The 13,416-nt window shown below is 44.0% G+C and overlaps 5 protein-coding genes across 5 annotated transcripts; 2 read left to right on the top strand and 3 right to left on the bottom strand.

Annotated features, from left to right (window-relative positions):
• Nucleotides 1–154: 154 nt before the first annotated feature.
• O0I10_004286 (uncharacterized protein) lies at nt 155–1,565 on the top strand (the record flags this gene model as incomplete). Its single annotated transcript, XM_058484346.1, has 6 exons — nt 155–367; nt 443–688; nt 746–841; nt 905–1,065; nt 1,128–1,362; nt 1,536–1,565. 6 exons carry the CDS (start codon nt 155–157, stop codon nt 1,563–1,565), a joined length of 981 nt encoding a protein of 326 aa, XP_058344971.1.
• Nucleotides 1,566–1,650: 85 nt separating this feature from the next.
• O0I10_004287 (uncharacterized protein) lies at nt 1,651–3,554 on the bottom strand (the record flags this gene model as incomplete). Its single annotated transcript, XM_058484347.1, has 7 exons — nt 1,651–2,208; nt 2,267–2,408; nt 2,508–2,681; nt 2,766–2,988; nt 3,049–3,229; nt 3,288–3,343; nt 3,410–3,554. 7 exons carry the CDS (start codon nt 3,552–3,554, stop codon nt 1,651–1,653), a joined length of 1,479 nt encoding a protein of 492 aa, XP_058344972.1.
• A 740-nt stretch (nt 3,555–4,294) lies between these two features.
• On the bottom strand, nt 4,295–6,810 carry O0I10_004288 (uncharacterized protein; the record flags this gene model as incomplete). Its single annotated transcript, XM_058484348.1, has 2 exons — nt 4,295–6,000; nt 6,078–6,810. 2 exons carry the CDS (start codon nt 6,808–6,810, stop codon nt 4,295–4,297), a joined length of 2,439 nt encoding a protein of 812 aa, XP_058344973.1.
• A 3,759-nt stretch (nt 6,811–10,569) lies between these two features.
• O0I10_004289 (uncharacterized protein) lies at nt 10,570–11,845 on the bottom strand (the record flags this gene model as incomplete). Its single annotated transcript, XM_058484349.1, has 6 exons — nt 10,570–10,884; nt 10,957–11,083; nt 11,151–11,338; nt 11,396–11,509; nt 11,622–11,678; nt 11,741–11,845. The coding sequence occupies 6 exons, from the start codon at nt 11,843–11,845 to the stop codon at nt 10,570–10,572; spliced, it is 906 nt and encodes a 301-aa protein (XP_058344974.1).
• Nucleotides 11,846–12,166: 321 nt separating this feature from the next.
• Nucleotides 12,167–13,400, top strand: O0I10_004290 (uncharacterized protein; the record flags this gene model as incomplete). Its single annotated transcript, XM_058484350.1, has 6 exons — nt 12,167–12,304; nt 12,367–12,423; nt 12,484–12,532; nt 12,597–12,661; nt 12,718–13,032; nt 13,101–13,400. 6 exons carry the CDS (start codon nt 12,167–12,169, stop codon nt 13,398–13,400), a joined length of 924 nt encoding a protein of 307 aa, XP_058344975.1.
• Nucleotides 13,401–13,416: the final 16 nt, after the last annotated feature.

Genomic DNA, 13,416 nt, shown 5'->3' on the forward strand with positions numbered 1-13,416 from the left:
AAGCACTGGTTGCTATGATCCCGTTGTAAGGACAAAGATGAGGTTGTTATCGGTGAATTGGGGCACATGTGACCTACCTACCATGAGATCTGGTCTTGAATTAGCTGTACTCACAATGAATCCTCCGTAAACCCTTTGTTTCTTTCTCCATACCATGTTTCCTCATAAACAGCAGCCTTCTTTCAAGTTTGTCATTCGTTCCAAATTGCCAACTGAACCTAGTTCAAGCGACAATAAGGAAGCAGACAAAGAATCAGCACCCGTTACTCCTTCATCTGAGCCAACCACAGCAACGGCGGTTGCTGGGGACACCGAACGAAAGCGCAAACGCAGCGACAAAGAATCAGTACCGTTGGCGTCGAAAAAGGTTTCCTTCCGTGGACCCATCATGGAGACTATGTTCCTTCTCAATGTGTGAATCTGACAGTCTATGCATTATCAGGTGCACAACCAGTTACAAAAGTGGAATAAGAAAAAAGCCGAGCTCAAGGAACAGACCAAAGAAGAACAAGGAGATCAAGACGAAGATGATGATGACGACAATGATTCGAACAATAGCAGCAATCATTCTGCTGCAGCACATCATCAGTTTGCTGATTTGAATATCATGGCATGCCTTTTGTGTCAACGCAAGTTCAAGACTCAACAAGATTTACAGCGACATCAAGACCTATCAGAGCTCCACAAGGTATTGAATGAAAGATCTCACTTTTGCACGTATCGTGTCTAATTTTTTTATGTAAAGAAAAACTTGGCAGATCCAGTATGCGTGGGAAAGGCCCAAATGAAAATGCGTTATGTCAAGAATGAAGCAGAGCAAGCAGAGGAACAGTTGGCTCAAGTAAGTTTGTTGTCACTACGTTGGACTTGTATGAAAATATTCATTCAATCTTTGTGTGTATAGCAAAACTATCGAAATAGAGCAGCTGAACGTAGGCAAGCTTATGGACAACCAGAACGGCCTCCTTTACCATTGTCATCCACATCACCGCCACCTCGTGAGCCAAAACGTCAGCCTCTTTCTCTCACTCAACTACGTGCCAAGAAGCAACAGATGGCCAAAGAGTAAGCACTTATCCATCATTGATCTACATCGATAAGCAAATTCACATTCCAAGGAATGATAGGACATCCACCGGCACATCTTTGGATAAGCCATTGAATGATGACAACGTGGGAGCGCGGATGTTACAACAAATGGGATGGAAACGTGGTGAAGGTCTTGGAAAAGATGCATCCGGTATTGTGGACCCCATTGCAGCAGAACAATATGCACAAGGCGTGGGATTGGGTGCCGCTCATGCAAAGCGATCGGCATCTCCAGCGATAGGTGACACGTACAAGGAACGAGTGAGAGAAACGGTAAGCAAAGAAAAGGACAAATGGCATTATCTACACATACACAGACGTTGGAGGGAAAAAAGAGGGGGAGAAAGGAAAAAGAGGTGGAGGAGGATATGGTATGCACGCACACGTTGATGGTGGGGATTAAGACTCACGGGGCGTATTGCCATTACATGAACTACTCTTGCTAGGCAAGGCGACGTTTCGAGGAAGAGTCATAGTATTGTTATATAGCAGGTCATGAAAAAAAATCATACAATTTATTTTTTTGGGATATTCAATCATTGTGGGGTATACATTGTCCTTCTACTGTTGCAGGCGAAATCTTGGGGTTGGGTTACAGGCACGTACACGTTTATGGAAACGATAAGGGGGACACGTTTTGTTGAGGCATTCGAGTATCTTGCCAGCGATGTTTTGGCCTTCAATCCATGCACCATGCAAATAGCCATAGTACTCGGGTGACATGGCTTCACCAGCAAACCATAGACGAGGAGAAGTAGATGCGTCATCATTGTCGTCAATGGGTAGTGGAGCACGCATATTTTCGTGATGCTCAACAAGCATACCTATGGGCCAATTGGAATAAGATCCACGAAAGAGTGGGTTGGTATGCCAGCGGGGTACAACAATGCCAGTTGGACGTGGGAGCGTTGTATGTGGAAACATGCGTTGTAACACTTGCATAATCTCGTCAGCTACTTGAGCGTCGGGTAAGCGTTCAAGACGTTCAGATGCTTTGTAGGTAGCAGTGACCATCAAAATGTTATCATCATCTTGATTTTGATGTGGCAAATACCCTGGTGCATTGAGGTTTTGCCATACGGTATATTCTCTTGTATCATTTCCAGCATACAATGCAAACTTGTAAAAGTCAAAGGTCACGTTGCCATGGATACGGGTATGTAAAAGAACCTCTTACCTGCCAATCGTCCCAGAATTTGTGGTCAAACCTTAAAAAGATTTTGGTATAGGTGGTCATATGAAAACTTAATAACGCTTCTCGTTTCCAGTCGGGAAAAGCTGGGATCCATTCAACGCTATTGCTTTGGAGAACGCCTAGTCTATTCCAAAAGTGAGTGATTTCACACGAATCCGCATACGCCAGTGGCGTTTGTTATTGACTCTCTATTCGCCCTTTTCTTTCACACACACACACTCACGAGAACGTGCAAATAGCATAATCAGCAAAGATACGATCACCATTGGCGGTATGCACAACCACACCATGAGGACCATCGTATCGCACACGAGTAACCATTGTATCCAATAACAAGCGGCTATCATTGGGTTTGAGAAACCGGTTCGCTTCCTCTTGAAGAATGTAATTGAAACCCCTGTGTGTGTTAAGTAGTACGCATAAACGATCAGTGCCACGTGCCTCTTTATGCATGCATAAACAAAAGAATGTTATTCTTTACCTGTGATCAACCACAAATTCATTACCAAAGGGAAAAGTGCCTTCCGTCATATCCGAAGTGCCCGTTGCATATTCAAGTGATGATACTTCGGCTGGTTCAGCAAGCTCCCATTCGATAGCAAAATACTCTACAGCTGCTTTGAGCGGCGTATCTGGTTCCCATCCAAGCATTCGTAATGCTGCTCGACTTGATAAATCAACTTGGTTGTGGGCTATCCTCTCCTCTAATGATCATGGGTCCTCATTAAGCAATGATACAACATTCTTGATTAGTTGTTTCTCACCTGCATACATGACCGTTTTCTCCATGAGCTCATCGAATGCATCATATACAGGTAAGCCAAGACGTTGGCGAAGGGGACCTTGATCATCAAAAAAGGCAACGTCGCGTTTATCATTAGGTGCCGTCTTTAGCCCATGTTGAGTAGCCAACTTGTAAATTGGGTTGGTGCCTTTGCCATATATCTTTATGATTCATCAATCATTTACCCTCTTCGTATCATCAACGCAAAGATGCACCTACCCAATTGGCACCGAGTTCCACAGAGGAGCGTCCTAATGTAGCATGCTGAACCCTGCCTATTCTAAAGTCAGTGTTCCTTTATTCTCACAAAGCACACGTTGTTATTGTGTAGATCACTTCACCGCCAACAAACGATTGTCCCTCCACAATTATGAAATCATCTTGGCCGTTCTTATGTAAGGTAGATGCTGCTGCCACTCCTGATGCTCCTGCACCAAGGATGACCACTTTGGTTCTATACGAAGTTGCTGATACATTCATGGTCATTATTGACGCTATTGCCAATAGGGTGATCCATATGGAATAACTCTGCTTCATCATTATGGGAAACATGATCGGAAAGATAAGCTTGGAGATCGTAGATAGTAATAGCGAGGGAAAAAAGGAAGAAAGAAAGAAATCAGGAACAAGAGAATCTACGGCAGTTTTTGAGTGAGGTTTGGGGGTGATTGGAGAGGGGGGGACAGGATGGTGAGTCTTTGTGTCATCGGATGGGCCACATGGACGTGATGGTGGGAAGAACAAACAATGACAACATAAATGTCTTATCCACTCCGTTTTATTATTACCATGAATTATGCTTGTTGTTAGAAGAAAAGAGAAAAAGAACATAGGTGCGAATAAAATGCGTTGTGGGGATGAGGGGAATGTATTGGCTCTCTCCCAGTGGGGGAATAAAAAGAAATGCAAATTTGTGTATACGGCCAGTGAAGAAAAAGAAGAAATAGAGGCATAGGTTTGGGGGTGGGGAATCATGCGAGAAAATTTCAAGATGCGCCAAACATGAAAGAAATGCAATAAGTGGTGTGTGGGGTCAGTGGTGGGAATAATGTCTGTCAATCATGAGATCAAAAGGAACCCTCGTATATGAACAAATAGTGTGGTGGTGGTGTTGTTGGTGGATCAATGCATAAAGTAAGAGGTATATAACCGGTCAAAAGAACATACGTGCGAATAAAAAGAATAAAAGCGAATGGAAGGTTGAAAGAAAATGTGTGATGGTACCATTAAAACATGGCCATGGAGACATCTCTGGGGGCGACAAAGTATGAAGGAGCGTAATGTGCTGTGTTGGAAGTTGTTGTAGTAGGAGCTGTTGTTGAATCTTGCAAGTTGTACATGAGATCGTTACCAAAGGTAGGCATCAACGTCTCTGTTGTGTCGTGAATCGGATACATGTTGTCGTGCGATTGTTGTTGTTGTTGTTGTTGCATAAAGTGTTGTTGTGAATGATACATGTCATCCGGCTTGCAAGGAGAGAACAATGTAACGGGAGGCGGCGTTGGCCCTAGTGGTCTTGTTGGAGCATAAACGCGATGTGCATCATCAGTCATCCCCATCCAATCATATATCTCGGGTGGTGCTAGTTGATGATGATTTGGGATGGGATGATATCCAAGGTGTAGGGATGGTGATGATGTGAGTGATGACGATGATGAATCATCCTCCGACGTAGAGTTTGTCCTCGATCGTCCCAAATACGACGACGTCCCACCACCTTGCAGATCCAAATCGAGAATTGGGCTAAGGGTGCTGCATCGACTACTGCACAAACTTCCATTCCCAGAAGCTGCAGCAGCAGCAGCAGCAGATGATGACCATATTGTTGAAGGCACCGTTTCGCACATGTACGTATCAGCTTCTTCCTCATGAGCCAATGTTGCCGATACGTTGCTCATCATGTCGATACTAGGCGTGTGCTTCTGAGATGAAAAAAGTTTGGTATGGTTCACCAAAGATGGCTGAGTATCAAAAGCACATGATGATGTTGAAGGTACGGCATGATTGCTATGATGCTGCTGTTGCAAATCGAAGCTGTCAATGATGGTAGCAGTTGTTGTTACACCAGGATTTGCTGTCGTCGCACAAACATAAGCATTATCAGTATCAGCAATGGGTGACCAACCAGTTGTAGGATTAGCCAATACATTGGGCGTAGTGCTGGTAGTTGAAACTTCAGCAGTAATCATGTTGTCATCGTTACGGTTGTTCGTATCATCACCCGTAAAGCCTGCAGCAACAGCAGCCATTGCCAAATGTGAAGATGGCTGAGTTGCATTTGTGGTGGACACAACTTGACAATTGGATGGCGACGATGCTGATAATTGATGGCATGTTGTTTCATCACCATCAGCAGCAACATTGGTGCTCGTGTTAGTAGCTGGTAAATGTTGTTGATTTGCCGATGAACATGATGTAGCTGTTGCAGTGGACGAAGCTGATGTAGCACGACGTCTTCGTTGTTTGTAAGTAGGAGATCCATCAAACAACGATAAAGTGCCAAAGATGGCCTTTTTCTTTTTAAGGACATTCGAGTCAAGTGATTTGGTCGATGCAATATCATTGTTGGTACGACGTGCTTCGGCACGTGCAGCAGTACGACTACCAGGCGGCATTGATTTTACAGCTGAAAGCTTTGGACGACTCAAAGTGGATGATGATGCTGCTGCAATAGTAGATGTTGCACTAGCGGTACGGTGACGCACGCGTGGTGGACGAGAAGCAGGTGTAGAAGGAGCAGTGTGTCCCGCATGACTAAGGTGATGATAATGGTGCCGGGTCTGTTGTTGTAGCTGCTGCTGCTGATTTGTCCGAGATGCCGAGTTAACGCGTGATCTTCGAAGCACTCCGGTGGTCGGTGCGGCAGCTGCTAATGATCTTTCACAACGACTGCTACGATGATGGTGCGGGGAATTCCATCCATTCCAATAACCTGCTTAGTGGATGAGTAACTCTCATTGCATAATGCTTATCATCATTTTCATCATCAGCACCATCCCTTAAACTTACCACTTGTGGGCGCAGGTTGCTGCTGCTGTTGCTGCTGTGGAACTGCATAACGAGCAGCTTCATCTTCAAGTGCATGTGCTGTAGCTGCAGCTGAAAGCGACATGTTTTTACGCAATTGGTCAAATAACTCTTGTGTAGAATCGAGTGAAATAGACGTGGCAGGTTCAGCTACAGCAACAGTAGTCGGCTCCATATCCATTTTTTCTCGCTTTAAGTCGCGTTCAAGGGCATCTAGAAACAAGCGATCATGAGGCACCGAATACCAATAAAACACCTTTTGCTTTTTTTGAGTGCGGATACAGTTGTTCTTGTACAACATATCGAGCAACTCGGACTTAGGCTCCTCAAGGCGTGCATCGGTTCCTGGCTTCAGGTTACGCAAGTCGCTAAAGATGCCTTCCTCGAACTTTTTGGCGTTGGTAACAGGACGGCCAAACGCGTGGAAGCGGAATGACAATGAGCGTACAATGTCGGTACCGGTAATATAAAATAAGTCGTTCCATAATACGCATGACATATCCTCGCCATTAGGCAATCGAAAACGTTTGATAGCAGCACCTTCGTCCCAATTTTCGGTTGCAGTAGCCAAAAAGTACTTGAGACGGTCGATTTGGTCCATACGTTCCTTCACGTTGTTATCCGTTGGCGAAGGCATTGTACGTGGCGATGATGGTGCATCGTTGTTGTCGATCATCATATCGCATCCCACCGGATGCACTTTACTCGTTGTCATGGAAGATGTCTTTTACAGCGTAGTAGTAGTAGTACAGGAGGTGATGAGAAATAAGGAGGAAAGTAAGTGAAGAAAGAGAGAGAGAGAAATAAAAAGGGTGCGTTAAACGAATATGCAAACAGGAGTAAGCGCGCACGCAGAAGAAAAAGAAAAAGAGGGAATCAAATAGGATTGAGCATATTATAGATGAGAAACCGGAGGTAATAAAATGTGAGGCACGCTTTTGCTTGCTGCAGTGAGATGCTCTATTGGATGAACCCAACCAAAAAGCGGCCAAAAAAAGGAGCATCTTGGCTCCCCCCAATCCCCAATCTCGCTTTCTCTCATTCTTACACTCATATCAAAGGGAAGTACCAATCGTGGATGTGGCGACTGTTATTCTCTTTTTTGTGTCAGCAACTTGCGTGTTAATGCCCCACATTCGTAGAAAGATAAAAGGTGTGCTGATGTTGATGCCTGCAAAGGGCTGTAGTTATGCACTGGGGGGGGGGGAGTGAACTAGGGGGAGTAAGGCGGGGATGTGATTGATGTGGCATTGAGTGGAGATGATGTGCGGCAGGATAGTAGAGCAATGCTATATTACAAACAAAGATGCCAATTACATATGCCAATTACATGTCCCTCTCTCTCTCTCTTTCTTTCTTTTGTCTTGAGCTTACCGCGTGGATGATGCGGTAGTTGTTGGGATTTATGGGTACGTGCGTGATGACTAGGGTACATGTGCGTATTGTTATGTCAAGCGAGTGATCATGAGCGTTAGGATTCGGACCGGAAGGGCAAGCGGATGTTCCCCGCTTTTCGGTTGTTCGATGGATGGATGGTGAATTAAAATGGGCGGGTGATGTGAGTATGGAAACGCGCTATTATCTCCTTAAGACATGATGCAATCTCCTTTTAGGCAGCTTATACATGCAACTCTGCTTCTCCTCGATCATTGGTGTCCACAACCCCACATCACACATACACTGACACATAACATAAATAACGTTTTTTTTTATACATGCACATTGCCTCACCCACATCATAACCATGACTTTACGTGGGTCGGTTTTTTTACCCTTTTATGGCAAAATAGTTAGCGGATGATCGGGTTGCTAGTCCCGAGTGATCATGCGGGGATGATGAAAATGATGATGGGCCATGGATGATGGATGAGGTTCACTACCAAGATTGGGTCTGCCAATATGGCTTGACTAAGGTTAGTAAAACGATAAACATGGATCTGCAGCTGCCGCCATAGTTGCTATAATACGTACTTGATAAAAAGAGAACTTGCCGTGTAGTGAGAATGAGAACGAGGGTATGTGTGACCAAGTTCCCCATCTCTCCTCTCCCCTGCAGCCCCAATGTGATTGCTCTACTTTCGTTTTCGCCCCTCCTCCCCCCAACTTGCAATCGGACACTAGATCAGCGTTTATCCTCTCCACATTTGGATCACCATCAAGATGGATGTTTATTGATCGACATTTTATTTCGACAGCAGCTGGCTTAACAAGAAGAGCTTGCACATCATCAAGCACCTTATTTACATAATGATCAAAATCCCATGGCAACGATGTTGGTTTGCCTATGTATGTTTTGCCCCTAAATGCTTTCAAGGATAAAAGCAGCAGCAGCAGCAGCAGGAGAACTCGCGTTTGTGTGATGCGTGTCTGTGTATAAGCTTGGCTTATACTGTGCATGTATCTCAACAAGAAGCAACAGCAGATGGCGCATAAACAAAGCCCATTTACGTTTCCATCCATATGCTCTCCTTTGTTCTTTGAGCGCGTTGCTCGGATTTGAGCCGATCCCAAGTTTACGCCAAATTTTTGTGTCGACAAACTATGCACGTCCACAGCCATAACTATACTGCAAACAACTCTTTAACTTGATTTCCCACAGACGTCAACGACATAAAGCAGGACCCTTGTTGCGTGATGGTTTGCCTTGCTCGTGTAACATTGTCAAAATAGAGGTTCATGCATGGAATAGTGGTGTTACCTCTCTGCTCGCTCAGATTACCAAGGCACGTTTACCCAAATCGTGCAACCCCCCCACCATACATACCCCTTGAATCATCGAACGAATCACAATGAGCAAAGCATATCTCGCCACTCCATATTTGGTATCGAGGCACTTGTATGCTAAAAACCATGATGCCATAAAAAGGACTATCCGTGTTGTAATAGCCATCATGATTCCATTAGCAGATGGGCAAATCATCATTGAGGATTCATCATTGTGTCTCTTATTCAATATCAAACGCGTGGTTTATTGATTCAAATCCCGCCACATTTTGCAAGAGTTGGGGTTGGCGCGCAATAACGCGGCTGCCCAAAAGTAACAACCACCTGAGATGTTATGTATGGCTTCTTCATAGGAACCTGTTTAATGTTGCTGGGTTGGTTCATTACGTAAACGCGTGACCAAAAGTGAGATGATGATGATGATGCATGTCATTGAATTCTCAACGTCCTTCAAGTCAACATGGTGGTTGTGGAATAAAAACAGCTGTATTTTGATGTCACGATTATTCTTCATCTCAATTGCTTTATAGGATCGTAGATGCACGTGGAACGTCATGCTTGTCACTCCCAAAAGAAAACCAGCTGCATCGTCAACTTAATCCAGCACGCAGCATTACACATTATGCTTGCAGCATCCATCTTTGTTGCATACATTTTATCATCGTACACCCCTTAATTGTCGATATCCACGAGTCCCATACTTGCCCTATCCATACGCTCGGGTCAAACATGGAGGACGTTTTAAGCAAATACCACCTCGCGGATGATTGGAAAACTCATAACAAAAGCATGCAGCTATGCACAGAGCGCAGGACCCCAATAATCATACGTTCCATGTATGCAAGCAACGAATGCATGTTGGGGTAGAGTATTCCTTTGTAAAACGCACTTCGTTTTCCATTGCTTCTATTTGGTGAACGTGAATCGAATCCGCTCCTCCTCTCGTGCCTTTTTTTTTTGGGTAACGTGTTCGCCATGCACTATGTATGACATGTGGGAAGGTAGGTTAGCAGCCAACTCTATCATCATCACCATACGCTACCGTTGTCTGGATATCGTAGAAGCCAAAACGTATAATACAAGCCATTGTTTCCATATCCCACCAATCACATCATCTTATAATGTCCCCAAAGTCATATTGCCTCATTTTAGTAGCATGAACAACTAAGGGACATAGGGTAATAATAGGATGTTCAAATCACTCTTGATGACAGGTTAACGTTAATATGATCAAGATGGCATTGTTGATTGAGCAGTTGCCATTTCAAGGTCCTCAAGGCTTTTGTTGGAATGCACAGTGTGATGTCGTTGCATGTTCTTCGAAGCTTTTCATGCCGCCTTTATTTACCATACATCTCGAGGGGGAAATCACGTTATCAATGCTCAACCTATCAATAAGGTTAAAATTGGATGAGGATCCAAATTCACTTGAAGTTAAAGTTGCTGCTTTCAGGATACCAAAAGCATTCATACAAGTAGCTCTTCTATTTGGAAGACTTTTGTAATCGAAAATTGAGACATCAATTGAGGATGCCATGTGCTACAGGTAAGCCTATCCTCATCAATCATGTATACAAAAGCCAAAAACCAAAGACCATGTATTAAAAAGTTCGCATGATGTGGCATTTACTCACGAAGGCTATGTATTGATTCAATAGAAAGTACAGGTAGTAAGCAGTACATAATGTCATATACTAAAGGTGGAGAAGGAGGATGGAATAAGCGAGGATAAAATGATATCGATTTACAACTATTGATTGGTAAGTGCTTGATAGGAAGCCACCTGAACAGGACCCATGTTGTTGGTGTTCTTGTCGGATGGTAAGTAAATGACGCGTGTGTTGGGTGCCTTGGCAAGGCCTTGCATGGTTTCCAGGTATCGGATTTGCATGGCAGCGGGCGTGTTAAGAATGTCAGCAGCGGCACGCATAAGCTTGGCTGAATCAACCTCTGCTTTGGCGCTAATGACCTTTGCATTACCCATACGCTTTGCTTGTGCGGCAGCCGAGAGTGATTCTTGCAAGTCTTTTGAGAACTGCAGATCCTTGATCAAGATCGATTCAATCTATATTGACATGCATGTATGAGCTTTCTTTGTGTAACTATTTGTGTGTAGTAGATCAATGATGATTCTTACCTTGACACCCCATTGTTTCGCAGCCGATCGAGTAATTTCTTGGATTTCATGTGCAATGGCTTCTCGATTCTCGATACAATCTTGTAACGTCTTGGCACCCAAGATATGGCGTAAGGTGGTTTGTGTTCTAGTACCCCCAAAAAAATGTCGCGTGAGCAAACAAAAAAAATGCAACGGGAATGAATGATCCTTACCGTTCCACCAAAGCGACCTTGACGTTGCTTACACTAAACTCGGCTCGATATGGGTTTACGATATGCCAGTACAATACACTGTCAATCTTGACAGAGACATTATCACGCGTCATGATAACTTGGCGGGGAATTTCTGTGATTTGCATCTTGACATCGACACGATGCACGTTTTCTGTGAGCGGGTTGACCTGGAAGGAAAAGCCAATGAGCCATTGTTATTTTCATCCACTTGCAATGGTATCTACCTTAACCAGACCAGGGTTAACGCATTTGTTAAACTTGCCAAATTGTGTGACCAAGCCAACATAGCCTTGATCCACCTCTTTGAAGGGATTAGGGCAACAAACGCAGCATGGGATCTGGGTACAGTATAAAATGTGTGTGTGAATATTTTATGCATAAAAATGATAGACCCGTCTCACACAAACGCATTCTCTTCCACTCATTCTCACCACCACCACCACTACTTACAGAGCCAAGACCACCGACAATCGATCCGAGGCAATTCATCATGGTACCATACCATCCCTAAGAAGAACAACAAAGGTTAAAAAGGTGTTGTCGATCGATCATACACGTTGCAAACCTACATGGTCGATATAACCGGTATTGGTTTCAAAGTAAAAGTCTTGCTGTGGGGTGCGTTTGGGTAGTGAGCCGCGTTGAAGGGGTGCTTCGTCACTGCGAGTTTCCATTGTCGTGCGTGTATTAGATGATAAAGGGGGATAAAAGGTAAAGGTGTTTTGCAGGAAAAAAAACAAAAGAAAGAGAATAGTGGAGCGTGTGAGATCATGGAATTAAATAGCACAAAAGGCTGCTGAGCAGGATTTCCAGTCATGCTGAGCAAGCTACGCTGCTGAGAGCTGAGCAGGTAGTGTAACCACTCTGACGCTGCACACACAGAATTTAAGTTCCCACTTGATCGCCTTTTTTCGCTTTCTTTCTTCATTCCTCACCCGTTTTTCTTAAATCTACATCGATCTTTTTTATTTCTCGTATACACCATCTCTTTTATCATGAACGCTGAATCTGCATCATCAAGCCGTTATGCACCCTACAAGGACTCGGTTGAAGATGATGAACCTTTGGGGATCCAACGAGAAGATGTTACGGTCACCTATGCACAAGATTTTGGTTACGCGGATATTCATCATGTACGTACCCTTTCAACATGATCAACATCCTCGTTCTAATACCAGCGTATGTGTACATGTAGGGGTTGTATGGGTCGATTATGACTTGTATCGGTGACGTACTTGGATTTTTTGGTTCGGTGAGTTGAGCGTGCTATGCTGATATGTGTATGATCCAATGCTAATCAGAAGAACAAAAGATTCCATGCTGCTGTTGTTGTCCAAATCCCTATCAGCGTGTGGGTCAAGGTATGGATGAGCTCTCTTTTTTTTCAAATCAACACAATTATCTAATCATGTTTCACTACTATAGGCAGCGTTGGTTTGATCTCACGCTTTGGTAAATGTTATAAGATTGTGGACCCAGGACTTGCCCAGGTAGAACAATTTATTATTGATGCAATAACAAGGGGGACTCACACAATCTGCTATAGATCAACCCTGTCACCGAATCTATCAAGCGTGTTGATATGACCATCCAAATCACCGAAGTACCCAAGCAAGAAGTCATGACACGCGACAATGTATCCTTGGGATTAGAATCGGTCTTGTATTGGCGAGTGGTTGCACCTTACGAAGCCGAATATGGTATAGCCAATGTGTTGGTTGCATTGGTGGAAAGAGCTCGCACCGTCCTTCGTAACGTATGTGGTCATCACACGCTGCAAGATATTATCGAAAACCGGGATGCCATTTCTCGTGAAATTCGTGCCAACATTACACCTTTTACTGATAAATGGGGTGTCGAGGTATGGTTCTTTTTACATGGAGAATGAGATGATGATGGTTTATTGAAGAATGGGTTCTTCTATAATAGGTCGAAGCGACATTGATCAAGGATCTTGACATTTCTTCTGATCTTCAAAAGTCCTTATCATCGGCAGCACAAGCCAAACGTATTGGTGAATCGCGTGTCATTGCTTCTGAAGCCGAAGTTGAATCCGCCAAATTGATGCGTGAAGCAGCCGATATTCTCAACACGCCAGCTGCTATGCAGATTCGTTATCTCGAAACCCTTTCAAGCATGAGTCGTTCAGGTCAAGGTCCAAAGACCATTTTCATGCCCATGCCTAGTCACCAACACCAGGATGAACCATCGTCTTCCTCCTCCACTTAAAGTAATATCACACATC

Source organism: Lichtheimia ornata (genome assembly GCF_029851405.1).
Source record: "Lichtheimia ornata isolate CBS 291.66 chromosome Unknown scaffold00015, whole genome shotgun sequence".
In the NCBI taxonomy this organism is placed as follows: domain Eukaryota; kingdom Fungi; phylum Mucoromycota; class Mucoromycetes; order Mucorales; family Lichtheimiaceae; genus Lichtheimia; species Lichtheimia ornata.